The sequence below is a fragment of the Opisthocomus hoazin genome, chromosome 7 (assembly GCF_030867145.1).
Source record: "Opisthocomus hoazin isolate bOpiHoa1 chromosome 7, bOpiHoa1.hap1, whole genome shotgun sequence".
In the NCBI taxonomy this organism is placed as follows: Eukaryota; Metazoa; Chordata; class Aves; order Opisthocomiformes; family Opisthocomidae; genus Opisthocomus; species Opisthocomus hoazin.
This window is the reverse complement of record NC_134420.1, coordinates 27366424-27393222: the sequence shown is the minus strand read 5'-3', so window position 1 is coordinate 27393222 and position 26799 is coordinate 27366424. Positions and strand designations below refer to the sequence as shown.

The window sequence follows — 26799 nt, the reverse complement described above, 5'->3', positions numbered from 1 at the left end:
AAACAACCTCACACAGGAGGGTTCTACCTATGGTTCAAGATGAACTGGAAGATATCAACAGGATGTATTACTCTTTGTTCATAGTACCTTACATAATCCATAATTGTGAGAGTATTTATCACCCCTATTTTGCCATGGACATACATAACATTACTTGCATGTTATTCATGCCAAACTCCTCACGGAATTACACTCCATACACAGGTGTCTCTGATCTTTCTCTAACTAAATCCTCAGCAAGTTATTAGCACTTTGTCCGTCCCACTACAAAGATACCAACTGTGGCACTCCTGCTCTAGAAAGTTTATCATTAGCAGAACAGGCATGACATAACAGTGTTCTTACATGAGCATCTAAATGACTGAGAAGTTCAGACTTTTACCATGAAGGCAAGAGAACACTACAGTTAAAAACCAAATACATATGCACTGCAACAGTAAGACATTAGACTTGTATAGGACTGTTCTGAACAGCATTATAACAGGAATCAACTGCTATGTTAATTTTCCTTCTTCTGGGTAAGACAGATGCCATAGTAAATGGTACTGATTTTAGACTAAAACCAATAAATACATACACTGCCTTGACACAACTTGTACAAGAGAGTTAATTTGAGACATGTCAGCTTGACACATCAAAAAAAGTCAACCTCTATCTAAGTGCTTCCTGTCATTTGACTTGTGATGACTCTCAAAGGCCCCACGCAAGATGGAGGTGGCATTCCACAGGGTGTTACACAGATGTACGTTCTTTGCCCCACAGTGCTCATTATCCTGACAGAAGATTGACAGAGGGTTGGTTTCTTTGGAGGGGAAGGCAGGATAGTGGTGAGGAGGAGGAAGAGCAAAAGGCAGGCATGTAGGGAGAGATGAAAGATGGAGGTGTAGTTCCAAGCTATTTCTCTCAGTTAAGCAAACGGCTGCCAGGATTAGCTAATATATTACTGCTTCATGTCCTGCAGCCACAACAAGAACAAGTAACTACACTGCTGTTTGGTCCACACTAAGCCAAATTAAATGGATACTTCTCTATATGCTTGTGCTTTATTTGTAAACATGGAATTTTAAGTTAGTTTCATCTCAGCTACAAACAGCAAATACGCTAATTTCTTGCACATCACTGACTGACTTCTTTAGAAGTATAGAAACAAGACTCAAACAAGAATTATGAATTTTGACATACCTTTTTCATGGCATGATCTAGAAATGCTCCTATCTTCACCTGTGTAACACTTTGATTGTTGATACGAGAATGCAAGACCTGGACAACAAAGCATTGAATTTTTTTTTTTTTTTTCAAACTGAAGAAATTTTACAGTTTATATCTACATGGGTCATTCAAGTCTCACTTCCCTGTCTTCCCTTTAGTAAAGAGAAAAAAAAAGAAAAATGCTTCTAAATAGACAACGTGAACACGTAACAACTAAAGCAGCCAATCTCCAGGAAGCGATACGAATGACTGATCTCAGTCTAAAGTTACTAACTTGGTAACCCCCAAAAGATGAATTATGTCAAGTAACTGTCAGAAGTTCTAAAAGAAAGCAGTAATTTTAAATAATATAGTAAATTTCCTATTCTGTGTGCCTTTGGTCTGCAGTCAGACAACAAGTCTCATGCTGAGTGACAAGTTCACCATTTCGTCAGCTCTATTAGAAAGCACTTGCTCCCCTTTTTTGGAAGTACTGATTCGCTTGTGATAGCAAGTCATCTTTTAAATATCAGAACCTTTCACATTCAGAGTAAGATTTTTAAGGCAACAAAGAGGAGAACGTTAAAACAGGAGCGAACCAATGAGAAAATGTCTCTTACTTGTCTTGCCTGATCATCCGGCATCTTGAATTTCAAATCTAGATTACTGTTTAGTTCCTTGACCAGAATGTTTAGAGATTCATTGTTACGAGCATCAGTAATGGAAGAACAGTCTGGTGCTTGGGTTTCTTCATGCCCAACAGTATCTTTTGGGATAGTCAGGATTGGCTGGACTCTAGCAATAAGGAGAGCCAAGACAAATTAATAGCACGTGCAGCATGTCACTGATAAATAAACATAAGAATCAGCTACACATCAGCTGACAAGTCTCATACTGTAGACTGCCATGAGACATGAGCTGCAAACCAGGAGAGTTCAAGGACCACCCTTCCCTTGAAAAGTCATTAATAATTAAGGTCCTTACTCTCCATTTTTAAGCACAGAACTTCTGTAAATAATAGTCAATGCAGCAGAGATACAACACAGAAGATTCTTCTATTATGCTAATAAGGATTGTATGAAGTTTAGACCAAATAGATAAGTGAAAAAGAAAATGCTGAAGTTTTTTAAACTAAAGTTTGATTTCTAAAACAACAAGAGGTAACCAAATTATTTGGGATTAACATTCTAAGTTGAACACTGTTCGTTTTTTCAGAGGAAGCTTCAGGACATTTGTGGATGGGAACCTTTGCTTTAACACGTGCTCAATACTAGAATTATACTGCCTAGAAGAAGAAAGCTTTCTTACTATCACTATTATAATGTTAACCAAGTAGGATATTATGAAATTGCATTGACCTATGTAAGGTAGCTATTGCAGCACACACTCGTTTATTTTATCCCATGCAACAATATTACTGACTATTCTACAGCTAAGCTGGTTTTCTACCTTTGCCCCAAAGGAACGAGCCAGGGCTTTCCACTCCCAATCTTTTTTTAGTACTTTCTGGTCTTCACAATCTTCTGTTATCAGAACAAAAGCTAAGACGATGTATGCAATGTACAACAATTAACTGTAGTTATTAAATAGATACCTCATTCTCTCTCCCAAGGTGGTCTTTTTTATTTTAAATATACTCTAAAAGACATTCAGACTTGTGCTTAAATTCTCATTCTTTCAGTAGTTTTGTACATATTTCATGTATTCACGTACTAACAGTCCGGGAAGAAATACCATGAAATTAGATCTAACCGTTGCAGTTACAGCAAATGACAACGAAGGAAAACACCCTCCTTCTGTGGAACAGCCAGAGAAAGAGGTCCGAACACATCTGCGCTGTTGACTACTAATTGCATCCATCCTCTCCACAAAAAAAATGCTCATTAAGGCACCAGTGTGAAAATTTACAAATATATTTTAGAAATCAACACTTGCCTGAATCCCCTATTTTCTGGTGGCAGGAAATAAGTTGGCAGTTGTTCTGGATCAGGAATTTTCGGGAAAGATTTCATGCACTCTGATCGCAGGGGCCAAAGAATATGCTGTTTGTCCTAAGGGGGAAAGGAGTTAATTTTTTTTTTTTTCTCACCACTTTTAATATTCTGATTAACAAGCTAATAAGAACATAAGAAATAGCCTGGAGGAAAAAATGAGCAGAGATCTTTAAAACTACTATTTTTCCATCTTTTCTGGAAGAACAGCAGTTCAGTTCTCTATCTTTACTCAGCTGGACTGCTTTATCTGCAGCAGATGTTTGCAAAGGTAGCTAAGAGCAACACCCTCTGTGCTGTATTAAGAGTTTCAAATGATGGGAAACTGGTACAGAGAAACTACAGATATGCGCAAACGTTGAAGAAATACAGAACGCTACATTCTCCAGCGCTGCCGCACATCAAAACTGGAGCCCAACTGCTAAGAAGTTTCACATAAATAAGGACAAGATTCACTCTTTCACAACTCCTCTTTGAAAGGGCAAAGCTTATCCTCTTCACTCACTCTACTGGATTCTACACTCCACACTGAAACGACAGAACGAGCAACAGGGGAAGACTGCAAGGACTGGCTGTGGTCGCTTTGGTTTGCATGAAGATCCAAATTCACAGATGTCATACTAGAAGTTGAAGAGTCTTCACCAAACTAGAAACAACAAAAAAACCCAATATTTAATAAGGAGAAGAGATGGTATATTATTGGCTGAATTTCTGCACATTGTTTTTTCCCCCCACCATTTACGTAGTTAAGCCTCACTCATGAGCTGAAATTCAGGTAGCAGAAAAAATAAAATGGAAATTTCAGCCTCTTTATCTACTCAAACCATGGAAAAATAATATTCCTGTTGTGAATGACATGTCAACAATGAAAACACAAGTGCAAATCACCAAAAAAAAAAATGCTAAAAGGTACCAAGCAAATATTTCTAATAGACCACAAACAAAATCTACATATCTAAACTGCACAGCTCTAGTTCAAGTCAAGAGTTACTAAGACTTACGGCTTGCAAAATTATCTTGACAATCTGAATTTATAATTACTATAATAGGAAGAACATCCAAGAAGAAAACATAGCGTAATTAAAAATAATTATTCCTGTTTCTTAAACTAGCTAAAGGGAAACTCCAGAACACATTCCATATTGCAAAATAAATGAAACCATAATCTTTATCTGTACTTTTAGCACAGCAGTGGTGTTGCCTGGGTGGCTTTCGTTCTGGATTTTCAGTATTAGTACACACCCTGCTTCCAAAACTTCTCAATATCGCAGTCTCAGATTTCCTTGGTGCATTGTCTCACTCAAGACATACAGTCAGCAAATACTCACAAACCCAGGCTAACACCTTATTTCTGGGCTGCAAAAGCACTCACTAGATTCAACACCATTGAGCTCTGCTCTTCCATTTGTTACTTGCTTATGGCAGTTTTGTGCTCCCTCTGGTAGGAAAAAAGATAAAATTGGAAGGAGCATGCAAAAATTGCGTAGCTTGAGTCATACGGCAGTGTAATAAACAAAAGAAATTATGATCGATTTTAAGGCTGCAGAGATAAATGATTGATACAAGATTATTTTAAACACACTTTTAAGCTGTTATATTGGTGTATTCTTTCCACTAAAGAATAATTCTTGTTCCATATACCACGCATACATTAGAAAACTAACTCCTTAAAACACCTTTGCCTCTTCATTAAAATTAGCTGCCTAATGCTTTTTCTTGTCCTCTCTGAAGAAAAGTAAATTGGAAAATTAAACATGTCCTGCTCCCGCTAGCATGTCTGAAATGTAGTATATTTATGTAAAAGAAAGTTGTAATTCCTCAACTGAGGACTCTTGTACTTCCTAGAAAGAAATAATTGGCTGTTCTATGCAGGCTGAAAAAGCAAAGGAGTCAATATAGCAGTGGTTGGCATCTCACAGGAAACTCAGACTTCAGAATAAAACAAAGTTTTTCAATTCAAATCATTCTAATAATTCTATTCTCTAAGTAAAACAAAGTCTTATACAATAAACTCTCTCAATTTCTACAATCCACAGTTGATCTCAGCTTGTATTACTGGGAAAAGGAACTAGCATTAAATACTTTACACTCTGGAAAACAGACTAAATTATTTCTCATTATAGTTACCACACCCAAAATGTACCACCTTCGTAAAACCAAAAAAAAATTGAACTATTTTGCTAATAAGGCAAATGGGATACTATTTAAAGCAGTGGTATCAATTCACAGACAAACCTGAACATATTCCACGTTTTCAAAAATGTCTCCGCGGTGATAACGAACAGGCTGGTCCCACTGGCAGTGCAAGCTATGCTGCTGGTTGCCCAGTCTACAAATCTGATGGTTCCCTGCAGAGCACAAAATATTTTTTCTACTGTGTAAGTGAAGTTTTTGAGGAGACAAAGACAGCATAGAGTCAACCCCTCCACCCCCAATTTGGTCAATCCTTTTTATTTATTTAATCAGCAAGGAGAAACTCCTACTCTGAAAGACTCAGAAAAAAAAACCTGTTCAAGAACATATTGCAATGCCTTGTTTTAATAAGCAAAACATAACAGTCACTCAGGGCCATCTTATGATATGATTAAGTTATGTCCTGACATTAATCTGAATATGTGCAATTCTCCATTGCTATAACGAGCATGAACTCTAAAAAGTTGTACCTAATTGAGCTTCTTTCGCCATCTGTGTCTCATGAATGATGTTCCTCAAGATTTGTTCCTCCTGGATGAGCTTGTACTTGTCTAAAACATCTTGTTGCCTAAGGTAGTGGTCATGCTGCTTCTGGTATTCCTTCAATTCATTTAATGTTCTCTGAAGTGATCTTGAAAATTCAACAGCAGAAAAGATTTACTTTAAGTGCTTTTTAAAAAGTCAGCTTTTCCTACAGTGTTGCACATTTTCAACTCTAGGTTTCTTAAAGTATTCTTACGAACAATTTTACTGCTTATTTGAAGAAATATAGAAAGTTGAAAATCATTCTATTTGGAATGTAATAATTGCTGCAACAGAACAGTAAAAGTGAGACTGTATGAACTGCCACTAGGATGCTTCTTTAGTTACCTATGCTGGGCTTCCAATTTTTGCTCAAGTTTTTGCTGACATAGGACAGCATGCTTCCTTTTTACAGCTTGCTCAAACCCCGGTTTGGCCTGTAGAGCATGATCATAACACAGGACTGAGTGATTGTACTCTCCAAGCATCTGAAGAATGACCGAGACAGAGAATTAGCCATTGTTCGGTAATATTTAATTAAAAAGCTTCCATTTTTAAAGAAGTCAACTAAAATTTTAACTTGTGCTAACAAGCAGCCTGTCGTTTCTGAAACTCTGTAGCTGTAGCTGCTAAAGAGAGGCTGGAAGAGAATTTCCCTGGGATTTATTTCCCAGTGTGGATAAAAATCTTTGCTGAAAGACAGACTTTTGGACGAAAGTATCTTGACAGAATACTAAACATTAAGTGTGAAATGCATGTGGAACACAAGACACGTTGCAAAAGAGTAAAGTGTTACAAGTCAAGTCAGAAAGATTAAATAATATTCGGTTTTCTACAAGTCTTGGAAAACAAAGATAGTATTTACTGCGTATATATTTCCCAAAGTGTAATAGCTGGTAAAGAAGTCACTGTAATCCAGAGCTGCATGGACCACAATAGCTGCATCTGCAGAGAAGTGAGCCCGGTGCAGAATATTTGCCAAATTTACCAGTGCAATATCTTTATTTTGTCTGAAAGAAGAAAAAAAGAAAAAACAGACATTAAAAGAAGGGCAGACTGTGTAAGAATCATGTATAAGGATACACTCATTCTTCAGTCACATATTCAATACATAATTTGATTGCAAAATGTCTAAATTATATCTATGACTAGTATAGCACATAAAGACTAAGAACAAGTAACATGGATTATTCCTTAGGATGCAGTCTTAGAAACTAAAACCTGATTACTAATTAGGTTAACTAGAAAAGTAATCTGAAAAGAAATATTTATTAGCAATTCTTACCTTGAAGAAAAATGAAGTGCACGCATGGCACATTCTACTACTTGGTATGGTTCATTCTTTATTCGCCAGTAAAAAGAAGCCATATTATAGAGCACCCAGGAAGAAGAGTTCTGCAGTAAAGAGAAACACTTAAACTGTATTAACTACTAAGACATGAACTATAAGGTTATTCAGAGCTTTAATACGGGATGGAAAGCTGAGCATCAAACCTGCTCTAAGTTATCTTCTTCCTCTGGAACGCAGCCATTTGGCAACAGTTCTGAATGTTCAGAAAGAATGAACCAGCATATAAACGTACTAAAGAAACAGAACTTCTGCCTTTTAGACAGGTAAAAATTCAAAATGAGATGAAATGAGAAGTGACAGTAGTTTAAGCTTTGGCAGCTTAGCTGGAGTTCATTTAAAGTTCCTACATTTTGCAGGCAGGCATGTAATAAAAACATAACACATTTCAGTACTATTGCTTCTTCTTTGTTCTATAAGTACCTGCATTTTTGTTTAAAAGCTCTTATTACCTTGACAGAGCAATGAATGTGGCTTGCCAGACCACACAAATAAGTCACTGAAGATGATAGTAAGTGTCTATTTACTGGATTTGCTGATGCCTTCTCCTACCTCTGCTTGCCTAGCAGAAAATGTTTCTAGTCTGCCTTTTGTATCTGAAATGTAAACCAAAAATATACATGCAAAACCAGTACTGGATCTGATTGCATTCACCAGGCACATCTAATCTTGTGAGACCTTTCTAGCACTCTTTTTGTGTGTACAGTAAGATTACAGTTTCATACCTTCATTAGCCCATCATAAATACGATGACCTATTTCCTCTATACTTCTTCCCAGCCTCCGTGATAAGTACGTGAAGATTGGATCTTCTTTAGGTAACAAGGGTGCGGAAAGATTAACTCTTTCTTGGACACCCTAAAACAAAAATTGAATATAGGTATTTGCTGACACTTTAACTACAAGTAGAGAAATATACACCAGAGCATGACTCCCAGGAAAATTTACAGCTTGGTTATTTTACATTCCTATCACCCTTTCATATCAAGATCGTACGGATTTGACTGGATAATGTCACTTTTGACAGATGAATAATATATAATAATATAGATAGGCAAACACTAGAAGTAGCCAAAACCAAGCTCTGCTTGTGAATGCCATAGAAGAAATATTAATTTCTGGTAGCACTGTTTATGTGGCAGCTACTGACTTCACGAATGATCACTGAAGCACTTAACTCCTGTCTGTCAGGTCACATGCACACTACGACAGCATCCCTACATCTCTTCTTCTCTTTTTTCCTTCACTAACAACAAACATACTCGTTTCAAAACTACATCTAGACCCAGGAAGAGAGCTCAACGATTTCAGGTCCTGTTTGTTTGTATGAAAAGCCTTATTGTACATGAAAAGTTATTTTAAAGCCTTGTAATAAAATAAATATCAAGATACTAAAGCTGCGTCTGTATTAGAAAATTTGCTCATATAATACTGTTGACGAAAAAAAATTTTTGCACCACACTTCCACTGTAACCTTTCTAAAGCAGATGAACTTTGTACTAGCAAAGAACAATTATCTCATCCTCTGGGTTAGGGCTTGGCATTTATATACAAAAGAGACAGTTAAGCATGTCAGGAGCTACCGACAAGCCTGCACACAATTTTCTGACCCTGAATCTTCTTACAGTTTAACAACCCTGTTCAGCACTCTCCAATTTTCAACTGAAACAATTCACAAGTCAGAAGCATTTCCAATGAAATCTACCATTTTACTAACAAAATGTGTGTTATGAAAACAAAACATTCCATCTTCCTAAAACTGTTCTCTAAAATAAGGCAAACAACAACAAAAGAGAAACAGGATCTGTGTAACTAATGGAACTGTCCTCCTATAAGCAGGTACTCTAATCAGGGCACAACTGTGGTTTAAAAAAAAGTCTGAAAGTTTTGAAAGATTAAAATACCTTTCAACCTTGACAGAGAACTGCGAGTAAGAGTTTTCTATTCCTCTTCCTGATGCAGAAAAAACCACACTTGCATTTGCTCGCTTACCCGTAAGTGCTGGAAAGCATGAATGCTGTATGGAAGATCTAGAACTTTTGTACAGTCTGGCTGCTGCAGGTCTGGAGGCACTGGCGACTTTGTGTCTATATAGTCTTCAGGGCTGAGGACATAACAACATAACACAGCAGACTCCAGATTAAAATACCGCTAAAGTTCATAAGAGACAGTATTATAGTGGACAGATCCAGTATTCCGATTTGACTGTTACGAAAATCCTGTGTTTGAGCACATTAGACCATTTCCGATCTCTTCCCAAATTTCAGTTGTATCAGGATGTCACCAATGTAGGATAAAGTAAACACATTTCTGTCTGCTTCAGAGAAAACATCAACATTTGGATAGCCTCCAAAATGGATCAGAGTCAGCCTAGTGTATCACTACTCTGATTAACGCTCTATCTGCCAGGCAGATGACAATGTATGCAGATTAGAAGACTCTTCGACGGAAGCAAACAAACAAACAAATCCCAAGTATTAGTGAGAAGCCCAAATGAAGGTATCTGAGGATAAAATTAATCCCTTCCAACTTCAAATACTCATCTGATTATGCTGTAAAAATAAAACTAGAAAAAAACCCCAGCCCTGAAGATGAATTGCCAACGATGCTGAATGTCAAGCAGACTGTCCACACATCCTTTATTTGCTAAGCGCAGCAGTATGTATACGACCAGAGGTTCAACAGCTTGGTAATCAACAGAATTTCATTCCAATTTAAGTCAAGACAGTTCCCACTACAAGAAGTGTATCTAGCTCAAAACATCCAAAGCACACTCAAATTCACCACGCTTCTACACAAGGCACTTCAGTTTAGTTCATGTATCTGTTCATATCGGTACAGAGTTACAGTGGCAGAACTGACTGGGAGGCTGGGAATCAAATGGAGAAGTTTCTGGGTAGGACTAAGACGGACAGTTTGAGGGAGACAGTATTTCTGCATTGTACCCTTTCATAATTAGTGGCAGAGGTAACTTCAATTTTCTTTCACACTAACAAAACATAAAACAACTGTCATATAAAGAACAGTCAGGGATAGCATTTTTCTCTTTTATTGCATTTAGAGATTTTGTTGATTTTTTTCATTCAGTAAAAGTCTTAAAATATAAAGTATCTTATTACCGGATATCTTTGCTCTCTAAGGTGATGTATGTGCCATCGTACAGATCTAGGTCCCCCAAGGGCACCTTTGCTTTAATGCAGTCCGGATCCTCTTTATTATGCCTTTGTTCCAGCCCTGTGTCTCTGTCCTCATTTTCCTCTATATGAATCTTTTGAGCAACTAACTGTTTCTGTAGGAATAAAAAAAGGAAACAGAAGAATGTATACTGATGAAAGCAAACTCTATAGTTGCTAGGAGTTGAACAGTCCAACTTTCTCCTAAAAACAAAGCCCATCTGAAGAAAATCTACAATACTCTCTTCAAATTTTGGGAATATATCCCTATATTTTATAACATCTGTAGGACGTTTTTTGATTTAGATGGAATATAAATACTTTCACTAGAGATAATACGACTTGAATAGGCCCTTATTTCTCCTGCTGAACCTAAAAAGAGATACAAGTGTACCTAAAACGAAATCCAAATTCATGGTGGGCCATTCAGAAAAAGAAGAAATAGTTGTCAACAGTACATCAACTTTTCCATATTTGGATCCTTTCCCTCCACTGTAAGACCTCATAGAAATAATACCAAAGGTTGCAAACAAAATTATCTTCTTAACCATTCAGCATGCTAAGTACAACTGAGGTGTCTGGCTAATGCAAGACTTGAGACTGAGAATAATTTCTACAGATCAGCTCATGATGTGCCTTAGGAGCCACCTTTCACCCTATAAAGTTCATAGTATTGATCACTATCAGCAGTCAATGGACTAAGGATCTGTCCCAGCATAGTAAGCTGTATTTAATTCTCACGTGGATCTGCAAATTGAAAACCCATTAAATATCATAAGGATTTGTATACGTGAAATGAGAAGAAAATCTGCATTTTTAATTAAAGCCATACACATTTGGTAACACACTACTATGCAATACGAGAGATATATACAGTTGTAACAACTTGTACAAAATCTTACAATAGGTAACTTCTGCTGAAAGTCATTTTTATGCCACAAATTGTACATCAGTCATTTCCAAACCCACAACCTGTGTCCTGAACAGCTTACAACTCCTGCTCCACCCACAGCTAAAATGTCCTTTACCACAAAAACGAGTATACCTCGATGAAAAAGACTGGCTGGAATACAGTCACAAAAGGACCAGTCCTGATTTTTCTTCCTCCCTTCCACTTCCCTCATTCCCCTAAAGCTGCCTCTGGTGCTCACCTAGCTTCCCAGTTAGCTAGTTATGCTAATCTGACAAAACCAAAGCTGGCATGAGAAAGAAGCGCGTGGCCAGAAGAAAGGCTGTGGAGCTCTTAGCTTGTCCAGCCCGTATCATATTTAAACTTTAGTTTAAGTCATCAGTTCAAAGTTCACTAAAGCCCTTTTCAGGAGGGTGTTTTCAGACCCTTTTGCAATAATAAATGGGTTTGAGGAAAAACATGTGACCCACTCTCTGATGTGTCCTAGAAAGAGCAATGGAAAGAACAGCCCAGCAAACCCAGAAAGGAGCACAGGAAAATTCATGGCTTACAGGCTGTACTCTAAATAGCAGCTACAACAAATCTAAGACAACACTTCTACAAATAGTTCTGGAACACAGTAGTCAGCTACAGAATCCAGTACCCAAACGTCTTTACTTAAAAACATATGGATAACAAAAGGGAATGATGCAGCTGGGGACAATGATAACCTGTTGAGAAATCTTGAGGTACAAAATTCTTGAGATTTGAAGAATTCTTCACCCTTTCACTGAAGCACAATTATGCCAATGATGACTTCTGTTGTCCATCTAAATTCACCACTCAAAAGCTTATGAAAAAAAAAAATCCGTATTTTTAGAAATTAGTTAGTACATAAGATTATGCTTTACCTCCAGTTCTTTGAGGTAGTTAACTGTTGTTTCTTGTCTCATTAGTATTACCAAATCATGTGGGTTCCTCAAGTTCATTGGTGAATCCACCTGCAAGACATTTCAACAGTCCATAAGGTAAGACATTCTCCTCACTAGAGCAATTTTAAAAGGTAAGAAGTTACGTTCATTCAACCACCATTTGTCTGTTCAGAGGTTTTCTGTCCACTCAGCATTCATAATATGTCCATATTTTAAATCTGTACTTCAAACAACACTGTGATTTGAGAATCCAATTCAAACCATGCTTTAATTTTAAACCTATTTTAGTTTATTCAGGCACACAAATTCTAAGCATAAGAGGCAAGTAAGTTTCTCATGAAACAAATTAGTAGGAGTACCTACTGCTGAAATACTAGACACCTTACACTGCAATCACAAAAACATGTTTTCTTTTATAGTGTTAAAACTCCTCCATCACTTCCCTCAACAGGCATAAAGTACTTCAGCTTCAAGTCAACTCCTCCATGCAATCAATTTAACACACCAGCCTAGCATGACGATCTATTGCCTTCAGGAGTAAGCAAATGGAGAAAAATCAAGAGGTAAGCAAAGACTGAAAACTCTGTTACAGACGACCGTGCTACAGCTTCCATAGCTATGCACAGGAGTTGGCAGCTCAGTGAAGAGTGACATTACGGGTAAGTCACAGACAAGAGTGGTTACATGCCAGACCTTTACTGGTCCCTAAATTGGGCTCAGTAAGCTATGGCACTTCACAGATGTAATACCCAAAACCTTGTCCTCATGTCAAATCAATTCTGCTGCCTGACTGGATGGGCAAAAGTCATTACAGTGAAGAAGGTGTTGTACGAGCAGCTGAGCTGATTCCAAAGGCTCACCTTCAGGCTTCCAGCCCTGTTTCCTCCACCCCATCAGCGTGACAGCAGTAGGTCCTGCATGCCAGCTCTGGTGCCCACCAGGCTCTCTTGTGAGCTAACACTAATTCAACAGCTCAACACGATGACTGTGAACTCTACATTCCTTGCAAAGCCTCCCTACTCATTAAGGATCCTATCCTCTCAGATGAAAATATTTGTTTCTTTTATTCCCTCCATCTCAAAAAAAACCCTAAGGGTGGTTTTGGCTAAATTTGGCTAAGTGTTCCTTTTCAAATCAAAAGCTGAACTGCTTCTTTTAGTACGGAGCCATTTTGGCAGATGGCTAGCTACACTTACGAATAACTGATTTTCTACCTTAGCAAATAAATTCTCTTACATCACAAGATAAATAGAAAATAATAGGTGCTACTGACACCACTAAATGTTTACACTATGAATTTGGAGATTATGGATTTAACTGCTGCCAATAAAAGGTGACCAAGAACCACAACAATCCAGAGAAACACAGATAATACCGTATCAAAAAAAAACTAACGATGTTGTTAGCTGAAGTATTAAGAGTCCACACCATTTTACTTAGTCATATTTCTTATTTTGTCCTATGGGCCCTACCTCACTTTAAGCTTTGTAATATAACTCCTATAACTTTTAAACTCATCACAAAATGAGTTATGCACTGAATGTAGCACTTGTTCATGCCTCATTTTCTAAAGAAACTAATGCGGTATATGCAAGGAAATGAGAGATGAATTTGCAAAGAAAATAAGGGTAAGTTTTACCGTGTTTAAAGCGCTTAATCGCCCATTCCAATACAGCACTGTTCCTCTGACAATAAAGGCCGCTTGCACGATACCACACAGCCACTGAGAACAAAGCCAACTGTCAGCTCCACTTTCAATGACAAACTGCATCTGGGGAGCAATTTTTAGCAAAGTTATGCAGGCACCTCCATTTAGAAAGCTTTATTCTGAAAGATGAAGACTCTCGTCTTGTCACTCATTCAGAAACAGAATGATATTCAGGGACAGCTCCTGTTTTTAATTTTCAGTAAAACAGTCACATGAGAGCTAGGTCTGAATCCAGCATTCGGGGATCTGGAAGCAGTATGTTACCAATCCAGCATGCACGCGTTGACAGAAAAGCAACACAACATGTACCAAACTCCTATCAAAAGTCAAAGTGACAACAACAATCAAACAGCAATGTCGCTGAATTAATTCATAAAGTTACATGCATCCACCAGGGAATCGTCTCAAGTTAAGCAGCATGCATGCTATTTTTCTTCAAACTTCAGATTTTCACTTCCAGATCTGACCTCAGTTTGTCACCAGAAAATGAGCACTTTCTAATAACAGCAAAACCCTTCAGCCTAGTAGAAAGTTAATACTATTTAATAATATTTATTTAATAAGAGTCGTTATCTCTTTAAGACCAATGCAGTGCACGAAAAAGTCTAAAACCAGAACTTTAGTGGTAAATCCAACCTTGCATTTATTTACAATTGATCATTTCTGACTCTGAAAGTTCAAGACTTCCATTGCAAGAAATTATTGGAGTAAAGACTATGATTGGCTCCTAAAAATAAAAATCCAGTTTAGGTGCAATAATTTCTGAAAAAGAATTTGAATGGAAAAATTAAGCAGCTACCCTGGACAAGCATGCAAGGTTTGCAGAGGAAACTTGAGCCAGCACTTCCAACACATTCAGAGCACTTTCAGCAGCTTGTAAAAGTGAGCTGAATATACTATATTAGTTCTTATACTCTTCATCTTCTACATTCACAGTATGCAGGTATTACAAAATGAGAACTGAGGAAACAAAAAGCATTCAGGTTTACAAAAAAAAAAAAAGCTATATGACACAAAAGGAAACCAGATTCTTAATTGAAAACCACAGGAGATCTTATGATATCATGCCTGCAAATGAGGAAAATTATACCAACTTGGCCTTCAATAGGCATCAGTTGGAGGATGATGGTGCTCAAACTTAAGAATTTCATAGAATTTAAAGTGCAATTTCCTGATCTGCTTAGACTGATCCAAAAAATCATCTTGCTGCTAAGTAGAGGAATCCTCCCTTTTCTTACTACCTGTAATCTTACAGGTCCACTGAGAAACAGGCCAGACAATTCAGCTGAAAAATAACTTAAAAAAAGATTAAACAATTAGTTTCCAGCAATATCAGCAGGCTAGTCTGAATTGGCCTCAGGTGAGCACTTCATCATCCCCCTTCTCTGTAGTGACAGCCACGTGGCTCTCGAACCGCAATCTGTTCCTCTCAGACCCAGCCAGTGACACTGTCAAGACTTCTGGTTTGTTATCCACCTTTTTACAGCACCCCTCCTCAGTTTAAACACATTTTCTTTCACACTGCCAGTGGTTTCCACAGCTGGAAAAAGACAAAGCTGACCCAGTCAGCTGTGAAGAGCATCAATACTGCGTTTGCCATCAAGAGCACTAATGCCACCTCAAGAAGAACTTTGCACAGCGAGTAGGCAGCACACAAAGATATAATATCTGCACAATCTTCACAGCAGAGGTAACAGTAGTAGCAGTGGTACAGATAAGTGGGCGGCAACATGTGCCGAAATTGAGAACGCACGCTCAGAGCCCCGCAGGGCTCACAGTCTGGGCGCTCAGATCCATCCTCACTGTTGGTGCTCCCTGTGCCCGAGTGATACCCACCATTTTCCTGCTTTCCAGTGCAGCCATATCCCAAGCCCCAGAAAATCATACACTGAATAAAAACAGAACACATGCCAGAACTTTCCTGTGGGCTGCTGCTTAGAAAAAATTCAGAGAGACGACAACACGCCCTGCAGATTTCGAAAAGCCTTCAGAGCTTCACTCAACTGTCAAATAATTCTTTAGCCAGAAATACAATAGTCCAAATAAAACATATTTAATGGATACCTGGAGACTATTCTTGATTATACACCTGCCTTGCCACAAGAAAAATACTCTAAAGACTCTAGGTAGATTTTAGAAGACACTGGTTTCATTCAGTCTCACATCATACTTGTGCCCTTACAGATACTTCCTGCCTCTATTTAATAGTCACCCAGAAACTGATCTGGTTGTGAAAACGCCTCCAGTTTCAAAGAAGTATCTAAAACACAACAAGCAAAGTCTGGTTCCACCACAGAAGTTCCACATGAAAGATCAACTTATTCTTCTTCATGTCTGTTGCCTTTGCACCATTGAACTGCATCTTCACGGCATCCATTAGAGAAAATATTTCTTTAGACAGAAAACAGTAAGCAACATCAATGGTACTGGATCATTTTGAGGAAAGAACACATTATATCCACAATTGCATATGATCTTAGGTACAAATGATATGTATTTATTAGCTCATAGCCACAGCTCCCCTCTTCCACGGCAGCTCAGGTACTTGCAAATAACTGTGTACTGAAAGCCTCTTGCTCTCAAATAAAGGGCATACATGGCCCCTCTCTGACTGAGCTTCACCAAATTTGCACAGGATACAGTCCTGGGACCACTGGAATGAATAAAAGTTTGTATTTGTTCTGTGCACAGCTGAAGATATGAATGGTACAGTGCTTGCATTTAATGTCAGTTTTCAATCAATTAACTAGTAAGGAAAACAGAAGAAAACTTTGCTCTGGAAACTAGCATGGGTCTGACTTCAACAGCTAAAACCTTATTAGAGGGCAGGTGTTATTTCAAAAGCTATCAAGTTTTATTTCAATGCTGTAACAGCTGCAGTCAAATAACCAGGTGCTCTTGGGTGCTGCTTTTCACCGTAGGATTGAAGGCAGGACTTGGTCTCACTTTAGCATGTTACACTCTCCAATACCACACAGAAAGCTGCAGCTATCCTCCCCCAGGTGTTAAAAACCACTTCACATTTGAGACAGGAGCTGAGGATGTTACCATAAATTCAAACTGCATTAGAAATGGTCGCTTTGCTTTTATGCGATATAGGTCAGTGGCCTGCTAATACTACAGCTCCTTCACCCCTCCACGCAAAGCCTGCTGTGCCTCATCATCTGATCAGGGGGGCAGAAGAGCGAAAACCAGATGGATATTGTGATTTAGCTCATCTTCCGCAAAATGTAAGCAACTCCCCACAAGGCTCTGCCGGGACGAAACAGAACAGATGTCGACCTGCAGAGCACCTACGGACTCGCAGCGAGGAGAGCCGAGACTCCCGCGCCAGAACAGATGCTTGTTCCAAATTACTCTTTTTAACTCCAAGCATTAGGCTGACGGCAGAGCACCATGCTCGTTTACTCTTCCTCCAAAGTGCTGAAACTGTGATACTCAAGATGAAGTGCTTGAAATGCAAGACTCTGACTTCAACTCAAACACAGTTAACAGGAAAAAAATAGTGCTGAAAAGCTTTCCTTGAAACTCTGATGGCTACTACAGCTACACGGCCCGTCAGTAAACCACTTTTACAGCAAGTGTGCTCTGTTCAACTTTGCCCAAAGGTGAAAGTGTCTTTATAAAGCACAGTTCAGATCTATTCACTGTCACAAAGTACACCAAGAACTTGATTCAGCAAGCAGCAGACAGAATTTGTGCAACTAAAACAAAAAAATACATCCGAGTTGAATCAGACCCCAAAGTTTTAGCGAGCCTCCTGTGTCACCTGCCTACATCAAAGTCTCTGAATAACTAGACTCCTCAGTTTTGCCAAACCTCCTGGTAAATTTTTTCCCCATGACCCGGTTCTATTGCACCAGGAAGTAAAATTGTAAGATGAGGGTCAATGAATGCCTCAGTCAACTAATTTTAAGTAAGGCTTTATTTAAAGTAATGTGGAGATCCCACTGTTAACAGAGGCACAGGAACACCAAAACCAGAACAGCTGTCAGTACATATCCTACAAGCTTTCTACTACATGCAGAAGGCAGGTTATGACAGAAAGCAGCTGGAAAAGATACTGCATCAAATGACTGCGTACAGCAAAATGGGCTCCTTTTACTTGTTTTATAGGCTTGTTTAATATATAGTGGATCTTTTGTCACTGTACTTGCAAAATGAAGGCAATTCCCACTCAAACAGGCTGGAGCTCCTTGCAGTCTCAAGTGGGAACAAAGGATCTAAAAACCGATGCTTGCCTTCTGGTATATTCTTGCTGTCTTGAGATACTCTGCACTCCAACACGATGTTACCACGGCATTTCTGAAAAAGCCGCAAAACATGCTGTATAAGTTTCAGTGCAAGAAAAGCTACAGAACTAGAAAATATATGCTTTGGCCTATATGTATGATGAGCAAGGAGGGTCAAAAGATACATGTTTCAATGGATGTCACTGAAAAATTCACACAGAAAAATTATGTTGAACTGAGTTTTTGTAGTAAGTTTTGAGCCATTTAAAAGCTTACAGCTGCAGAATCTAACAAAGTTTCAATAATACTGAATAGGTCCGCTCAACTGAGATGACTTCCAGAGCGCACACCAGCTACGAATATTGTACATAACAGATCTAAGTACACCAAAGGAAAACAAGACTTTACTTATAACACCACATGTCTGCAACTGTTGTTGGTCACACTTAATGGTACAAAACAAATTTCCAAGGTGTATATTCTAGCTCAGGTTTATTTTCTAAGGTAGCAAAACAGATGCCAGCCACACAGCTGAATCCAAACAAGAGATGGAAAGGTCATTCATGTATATCTGCAATGAACAAGTATTTGTTTTCGTGAAGGCAGACTGGTTCCTGCTGCCTGCTCACTGCCAAATCCTAAAAACATTGTGTCCTAATGTTGAAACTACAGAAGAGAAAAAATACTAATTAGACTCACAAGATACCTAAAAAAGGTTAACCCTGAGCAGTAATTCCTTCAGCAAACAAACAGCATTAGTTTTTTCCTAGTTAAACTTTAAGGGCAATGACTTTATCCAGCAATGTATTTTTAGGACAGGCACTTTATACCACGGTTCTCCTTTCCTAACTGGTTAGTAACTTTAAATGTTTAAAAAAAAAAAAAAAAAGAGAGAGAGTTCGGCTATATGAAATAACAGCTGATTTCATAGTCTCGCTGACTTTGCTCTTAGGGCTTTGACGGGGCCTTCATGCAGACGTGCGCTTGGGCCACTTCCAGGCTACGCTTTTGCTGGGAAGCTCACAATACAGGGAAGGCATGTCAGGCACCAAGCACCGCCTTCACCACAGAATAATCTTTTTGAACTGTTGATTCATATCACCTTCTCAGCTTGTCCTGGCCTTATTTTACAAGCAACAGAAGAGCAGATGAGAGGCCAGGAAATCGCAGTGAGAGGATGCCAAGAGATATGGGACCTGACAGCCGCCCAGTGCCCGGAGGGCAAGGGCTGTACGGACATACCAGGAGTGGAGGAGCGAGTAGGACATGATGCCTACACACGGTCAGAGCCACCACCGGGGCCTGCTGGACTTGCAAACTGAACCACCTCAGCGTATACTACTGTGCTGGGATAAAGCCAGACACTTTTGTATTAAAGCTTTGCTGTCAGCAGTCAGAAGCTGACAAGGTTACCCGCTGGTCTGTGGCAGGCGTGAGGGGCTGGGACACCAACAGCCATGTTTCAGCAGCCCTTCCCATCCGCCTCTTGGCTCCTCCACCTCACATGCAAATCTTTCACTGCTGGCTCGAGAACAGTGAAAGCTACTTCTCCTCCACCACTGCCCTAAAGAACAAAAAAATTTGCATTTCTGACTGCACTCCACATACAGGCTACCACAAGGTCTGTCTCTATCAAATTCGGATCTAGCCGCAACCTGCACAGTGACACAGACAAGGCCACGGTCCCCTGCGAGCAGGCAGCGCTGGTGAAGCGTGGTTCTATGTCAGCAGCACCCCATCCGCAACCAGGACGTTGAGCCTCTCGGCCATTCACTGCACTGAAGTGTTCAGGTTCAAACTTTTTCAATATACTTATGAAAAGGCAGCAAACTTAAAGTGAAGGGGTTTTTTAAAATTACTATTTTTCACCTAGAGGAAGGCCTAAATCCCACAGTCTTTGGGGAATCAAGAAAGAAGTTTTAAAACAGATCACATTTCCCTTTTCCTCACAATCAGCTGACACACGCTTCAAAACCATCATGCTTCAGGTCATCCCCCCGGGGTTGGAGGACACCTGCGGTAGGCTCACACCAACCTCCAGCCTGCGTCTCTTTGCACACACTCATGAATAGGCACATTTACTAGCAACTGTTTAGGGGAAGGCATGCTACATTGCACACTTCAGTAATACGGGACATTTTGTTTTGTTTAGCACACAACAGATGTGGAAGGATAAGAAATTCAGTCAAGAAAAGTCATACAGCCAAGCAGACTAACCTTTAGAGAGAGCAAAGCAAACATCCACCCATCATTTTCAATATAGGACTGACTGCTTAATATATCACAGAAGATGTTTTTATAAGCAACAAATGGCTTTCTACTTGGCTGCACTACATTTTCAGCTTTCCTTAGTGTTGCGTGGCTGCCTTTCCTCTAGTCTGGAGCGTAGGGACCACTGCTGTCATCTCAACCTGTTAGCATATGCATGCAGTCAGCTGACAGGTATCAGTCATGCGTTAACCAACCCTAAAGCCATCCATGAGTCATCTGGCCTTGCTGCGACTTGAGGCACGCTCGCATTCAAATCCACAACTCAGTGAACAACAGTTAGATAACGTCTCCCTCTTTACCTGTAGTAAGTCAGAATTAAGCACAATACTGCACCGCATGAAATTCAGATGTCACGTTTACTGCGTGCCTAGTCTTCTTAGCCCCGAAGAGGCTCACCAGCACTGCTCGTCCACTCTCTTCTCCAGATCATCTCTAACAAACTTCAAAACACACGACACCACTTCAAAAACAAAACAACTTCTTGCAAACTCAGATTCCTTGTCAGAGGCTCTCTGCTCCTGCCAACACTTCCCCAGCCCTGCTTTGGACCATCTGCCTGGGAGGCTTCTTTGCTTCTTTTAGTTCAGTTACTCAGCACTAACTTTTTCAGTGTTTGTAGCAGTCCACATCAAAGTAGTCTTCCGAGTCCTTGCCAGCTCGCTCGGGTTTAATCGCCTCCATCAAGGGACCTTTAGCAAGACACTACCTCAGCTCTGATATGTCAGGTCTCGGAGAGATGATACCAGCTGGTCCCCACCAGTAAAGCCATGAATGACTACTGGAACTGCTTCCCGCATTGCATTTAATCTCTCACTTCCTTGTCCTCTCTTTACGCCACATTTCTCTCACCTCTTGAGGTACACTAGAATTGCTGTAGAGTGGCTAGTTTCCCTACTGGCAGACAAGCACTGCCCAAAATCAGTTATACATTAGCCTGAACTTTATACTATGAGTTGTGAAATGACATGGCTTATAAACATGTGCACTGAGCACACATAATCTCATTAAAGAGAGACGATTACTCTGTCCCTGGCTTTGCAGGAACACACATTTGAAGGTGGACTCAGACCAAAAGAAGAATATTAACTGATCCATAGAATGATGTATTTGACCTGAAAACATGCTGCTGGAGCAACAGATACAGCTTGCTGGCTTTCCTCTTGCTGGCTTACTGAAACAATGAAATGCTACTTGCACTACTGGGAATTAACATGTTTCATCATTCAGAAACGCTCACTACAAACTGGAACAGCAGAGCCTACTTAGCAAGCACTCCCATTTACTAAAAGACATCTTGCTGATATACAGAAAACTGTTCAGTTTGCCTTAATTTTGCCACCCCTGCCAGGTTGTTATATCATTAACTACTCCAGCACAAGTCTCAGGCAGCGTACTGCTAGCTGTCTCATGTCACAGGAAAATCAATCTCACTTGAATGGAGTCTAACATTAAAGGCTTACACCCTTGCTGCAGCATAAGTAGAAACAGCCAGCGGAGATTTTAGGACAGTAATATAAAATATTCTCACCCTTCTTGCCTCAAACAGATTCCGGCTATATTTTGTATATGGACCAGGATCTGTAACTTCTGCTTTCAGCTCCTCATCCACGGTGCACTTTGGTAACAAGGCAGACAAGGTTCACAGTAGCAAACTAAAAGCTGCAGGGAAGTCAGTTGTCACTGGTGCTTATCTGAACATCCACAGCTAGCAGCTCATTAACAGGGCAAATGTCTGCATCTTACTACCACTTAAGTTTTGCCCACATCTTAATCAATTATATGGGCTTCATCCAGATAAACTAAGGCAGTCCAAGTGAAGTGCCCTCTTTAAAAAAAGGTGACAGTCCTTAAAAATGTGTTTCGGACTGAGAACGCTAATGTTCCTAAAATTGAATAATATGAATGCTAATTAATAGCACTGTTCTTAGCCACCAGACAGTATTAGCCACTCCCAGTTAGAGACCGCTGTGCTGAAAGCGTTGCGATCAGCAGTGCAAAGCCCAACAGTGGCTGGTCACCAGCAGCATCCCTCAGGGATCAACACCAGGGCCAGCACTGTTTAATGTCTTTACTAATGACAGTGGAAAAAAGAACCTCAGCAAGCTGGGTGCCCTCTGCGGGGCAGGGATGGCCACAGCGGAGGGCAGACACACGGGCTGACAGGGACCTCGCAAAGTCAGCAACAGCAAGCACAAACCCAGCACCTGGGATGCAACAGCGCTGTGCAGCAGGAAAGGCTGTGAACAGAAACCAGCTTTGTGGAAAAGGATGTCTGGGCTTCGGCGGAGAAAAAGCCGGCGACAAGGCAGCAGCATGTCCCTGCAGCGGAGGCGGCCGCCTGCATCCTGGGCTGCAGCAGCAAGGCCAGGGGAGCGACCATCCCCTGCGCCGGGCACCCCTGAGCAGGCACCTGCTTCAGCTTTCTGTCCCCAGCTCCACGGCCAGCCAAGCCCGCTACAGGCGGTGAGGGGCCTGGAGCAGCGGAGAGCAGCAGCCTGGCTCAGCTGCAGGGGAACATCGATGCTGTTTGCAGCTTCCTAAAGGCAGGGTACAGAGAAGATGGAGCCAGACTCTTTGTGAGGTGTGACAGTGAGAGGCATCATACGTCTGCTGCTACATGGGAAATTCTGATTAGAAAAGATGAAAAAAAACTTCAGCTAAAGGCAGTCAACCACTGGACCAGGTGCCCAGCAAGGTCATCAAACCCCCACCCCCGGATGCAAAACTCAGCTGGGCATGGCCCTCAGAGACCAGATCTAGCTGGCCCTGCTCTGAGCTGTAGGGCAGGCGGCATCATTATTGTGTCTGAACCAGCAGCTGGAGCTTGTTCCAGATGCAGTCTTGACTTACACAGCTGTCTGCTAGTAGGTAAGGTGCTTCAAAATTCAAACGTGGGCTGCTGTGCAAGCAGCAAGAACTAGCACAACAGATTGGTACTTGGACATTCAAAGGAGGAGCCTAGAGTACTATGGAAAAACCTGATGCAACAATGTTTTGTACAAAACAAGAGCAGATTAATTAGAAGTAGTAACGAAGCCGATGACAGGTAATGCTCTGTGTACACTGAGAGGCTGAAATGCCTAACACTTTAGAGAAACACAAGAAGCTGCACAGCCAAAGAGTTTGAGATGGATGTAGACAAAAGCCCCACTGCACAAAGTAAAAATAGCTGGAGCGAAGGATTGAATGGCTAAGTGTACTGGTAAAAATATAAGTCCTCATGATAAATATCAACTTAACAAAGAATATTCTGAAAAAAATAAAGCAAAGAGATGCTCTGCAGGGAAATTCTAGGCTTATGTCCTGTTAATAAGTACTTAGGTCTTGGTATTAGGAGAAGGATAGCTCAAACATTTTGGAATATTGTGGTTACCAATGAATTGATTAGCCGATTATGAAGCATCCTACTGCGAATGAATCACAGAATATCTCAAGTTGGAAGGGACCCCTAAGGATCATCTAGTCCAACTCCCTGCTCCTCACAGGACTACCTAAAACTAAACAGTATGACTAAGAGCATTGTTCAGATGCTCACTGAACTCTGACAGTCTTGGTGCCATGACCACTTCCCTGGGGAGCCTGTTCCAGTGTCCAACCACCATCTCAGTGAAGAACCTTTCCCTAATGTCCCATCTGAACTTCCCCTGGTGCAGCTTCATTCCATTTCCTCATTTCCTGTTATGGGTCAGAGAGAGGACATCACCACCTCCCTCTCCACTGCCCCCTTTGAGGAAGGTGTAGACTGCAACGTGGTCACCCCTCAGCCTTCTCTTCTCCAAGCTGAACAAGCCAAGTGACCTCAGACACTCATAAGTCTTGCCCTCAAGGCTTTTCATTGTCTTGGTCACTCTCCTCCAGACACACTCTAATTGTCTGATGTCTTTCTTACACCGAGGTGACCAAAACTGCACACAGTGCTCGAGGTGGGGCCGCACCAGTGTGGTGTGGGACAATGACAACTCTTTCCTATTTGTCCTATTGCTGGACAACGGAGATTTTCTGTGGGTTTTGCTGCTACCACAGTTACATTTGCTGAACCACAGTTACATTGCGGCATTTGAAACAACATTCCAGTTCACTCTAGAAAATGCCCACTCTTCTCATTCCCCCAAATACAAGTAAGTGGAAAAAATTCAATTCAGAGGTGCTCTGCAGGGATGGCAATTGCAATAGCCACAAATCTAAGTGTTATTTTCACAAGAGCCAGGGAGATGACAGTAACGGATGCTGAAACACATCTTATTACAAAAAAACTCACTGGACAATTAGCAGCACTACATTCCAGCTACTGAAGAATCCGGCTCCTCATATTCCATTCAACACCATATTTACAATTTTGAGTTTCCTTGCTGGAAAAGCATGGATTAATTTTGACCGTGAAGGTACGAGAAGTTATTCCACAGACATTATTTGATCACCTACAGACCTCCAGCTACAGACCTTGAGAACTTTATACATGGAACATGGGAATGCCCTTAGACACCACTGGTAACTGTGACAGAATAGCCTACTGCACAGCAATGGTACGAGGGAAGCTTCTACCTGCACCATCACTTAACTGACATCATAAAAAGCCATTTCTTAACATCACCATGCAGCTAATCAGATTTTCAAGTCATTTTAGCTCATTAGATCTTCTCAAGTTGCAGCTGCTTTTCACGCAATAATGAAAACCAACACTTCACCCAAATTCGACAACATACAATTAACACGCACACACAGACGCTTCCAGACCCTTCTCACCTACTCTCGCCACTTCCCCACCACACAAAGCAGGGGAAGAAGGTGAGACAGCACTGGACGCGTTGCAGTTCATTGATTTACGATTAACTGGGGGGAGAGAGTGCCCGGATCCAAGTGCAGCTGCGTGCCCGAGACCCACAGAGGCAGCAGGGGCCTCTGCCAGGGAAAGCCCGCTCCCCCCGCCCGAGGGCCACGGCAGGGGAGGCACGGCCCCCCGCAAGCCTGAACCCCGCGGAACGGGGCGGTCGGCAGCCGCCCCGCCGCCTCCAGCGGGAGCCGAGGGCCGCCGGGGCCGGGGCGGCGAGAAACCGCGACCTCCTTCGGAACTGGGGCTAGGCCCAGGGCCGCGGGCGAGGGGCCGAGCTCCCGCTGCCGTCGTGAGCGAAGCAGGGCCCCGGCTTCACGCCAGCTCGGCGGCACCTGAGGCCTGAAGCGCCGGAGGCTATCGGGGAGGCCGGAGGCGGACGCGGCCCGCCTTCCCGCCCGGGCACAGCTGCGCCCGGCTCGCTTTACACCCGCCGCCGCCTCGCCCCGCGGCTCTGGCGACTCCAAGCCACGCTTCGCCGGCGACGGCAGCCGCGCTGCGGGAGAGCCCGGGGCCGGGGCCGCCCGCCACCGCCGCCCGGCCGGCTTTCGGACGGGAAGAGGGCTTCGCACCGGGCCAACGGAGCAAGTCCCCCCGCCCCGCCCCGCCGCGCCCCGGGCCGGGCGGCGGTGGGCAGCTCCCCGCGCCCCTCACCTGCTGCTGGATCTTCCCGTCCTCGGTGACCACCCAGTGGGTGGTGGCAGCGGCGGGCCGCGTCCCCGAGGCCAGCAGCGAGCACAGGCCCAGGGCCCAGCCAGACAAGACCCACGCTCGCCCCAGCGCGCCCCGCCCGGACGCTGCTGCCACCGCCATCTTCCCCAATCCCGGCCTGCCCGCACCACCCGGAACCGGAACCGCCCTCGCCGCCATTTTGGGAGGGGGAGGGCCGGGAGGGCGGTGCCACCTCCCCGGAGGCAAAGGGCCCGGGACGTGCCCCGAGGCGGCCCCGCTTTCCTTTCGGGCGCCGCCGGGACGGGAGGGAGGCCGGGGGCCGAGGCCCGAGGGGGGAGCTCCGCGTTGCAGCAACGCGTATCGGCTGCTCCACACGCGTCGGGGCCCACCGGCGAGGCTGAGGGCGAGGTCCGGCACCTCGAGCAGCCGCCGCTAACGGGGCTGACGGCGAACCTCCCCCCGCCCCGGCAGCGTGCGGCGCCGCGCTGAACGCTTTCGTTCAACGCCATCGCTTTCTGCCCGAAGCGTGGGCCGGGCAGGCCGGGGAGACGCAGTCCCGCAGCTACCGTTGCGCCTTCCTGCTACCAGCGCCTGCCCAGCGGGCACACTGCAGATTTCACAGTAAAAAAAACCAGCCAGGCTGCTACTCCAAGCCACTCTTCGTCCGTCATAAGATACCCGCCCGGTTTATTGCAGTGTCACCATCCAGGAGGTCGAGTAACACAATGAATGACTCCTTTACACATCATAATTTCCAAGTAAGATGCAGCTTTTGCTGAATATTTAAATTCCTAGCCAAAATTCTGCTAATGCAATCTTGCTAAGATCTATTCCTCCATACCGCTATAGCAAT

The 26799-nt window shown here is 42.2% G+C and overlaps 1 protein-coding gene across 3 annotated transcripts in view; it reads right to left on the bottom strand.

Moving 5' to 3' along the window:
- Nucleotides 1-26150, bottom strand: part of TTC17 (tetratricopeptide repeat domain 17) — a 61966-nt gene extending 35816 nt beyond the window's left edge. Inside the window, exons 1-15 of one of the 3 annotated variants that reach the window (XM_075425386.1) lie at nt 25929-26098; nt 13875-13958; nt 12215-12304; nt 10361-10530; nt 9234-9345; nt 7968-8099; nt 7180-7289; nt 6760-6904; nt 6243-6382; nt 5843-6003; nt 5415-5527; nt 3685-3825; nt 3124-3239; nt 1809-1983; nt 1183-1260 (exon numbers count right to left, since the gene is read on the bottom strand). In XM_075425386.1, the coding sequence (XP_075281501.1) occupies nt 1183-1260; nt 1809-1983; nt 3124-3239; nt 3685-3825; nt 5415-5527; nt 5843-6003; nt 6243-6382; nt 6760-6904; nt 7180-7289; nt 7968-8099; nt 9234-9345; nt 10361-10530; nt 12215-12304; nt 13875-13958; nt 25929-26087 (1926 nt within the window). In that variant the 5' untranslated portion in view covers nt 26088-26098. Of the gene's footprint in view, nt 1-1182; nt 1261-1808; nt 1984-3123; nt 3240-3684; nt 3826-5414; nt 5528-5842; nt 6004-6242; nt 6383-6759; nt 6905-7179; nt 7290-7967; nt 8100-9233; nt 9346-10360; nt 10531-12214; nt 12305-13874; nt 13959-20745; nt 21333-25928 lie in introns of those variants that run through there. The other 2 variants (XM_075425388.1, XM_075425387.1) reach the window with 2 other exon arrangements.
- Nucleotides 26151-26799: the final 649 nt, after the last annotated feature.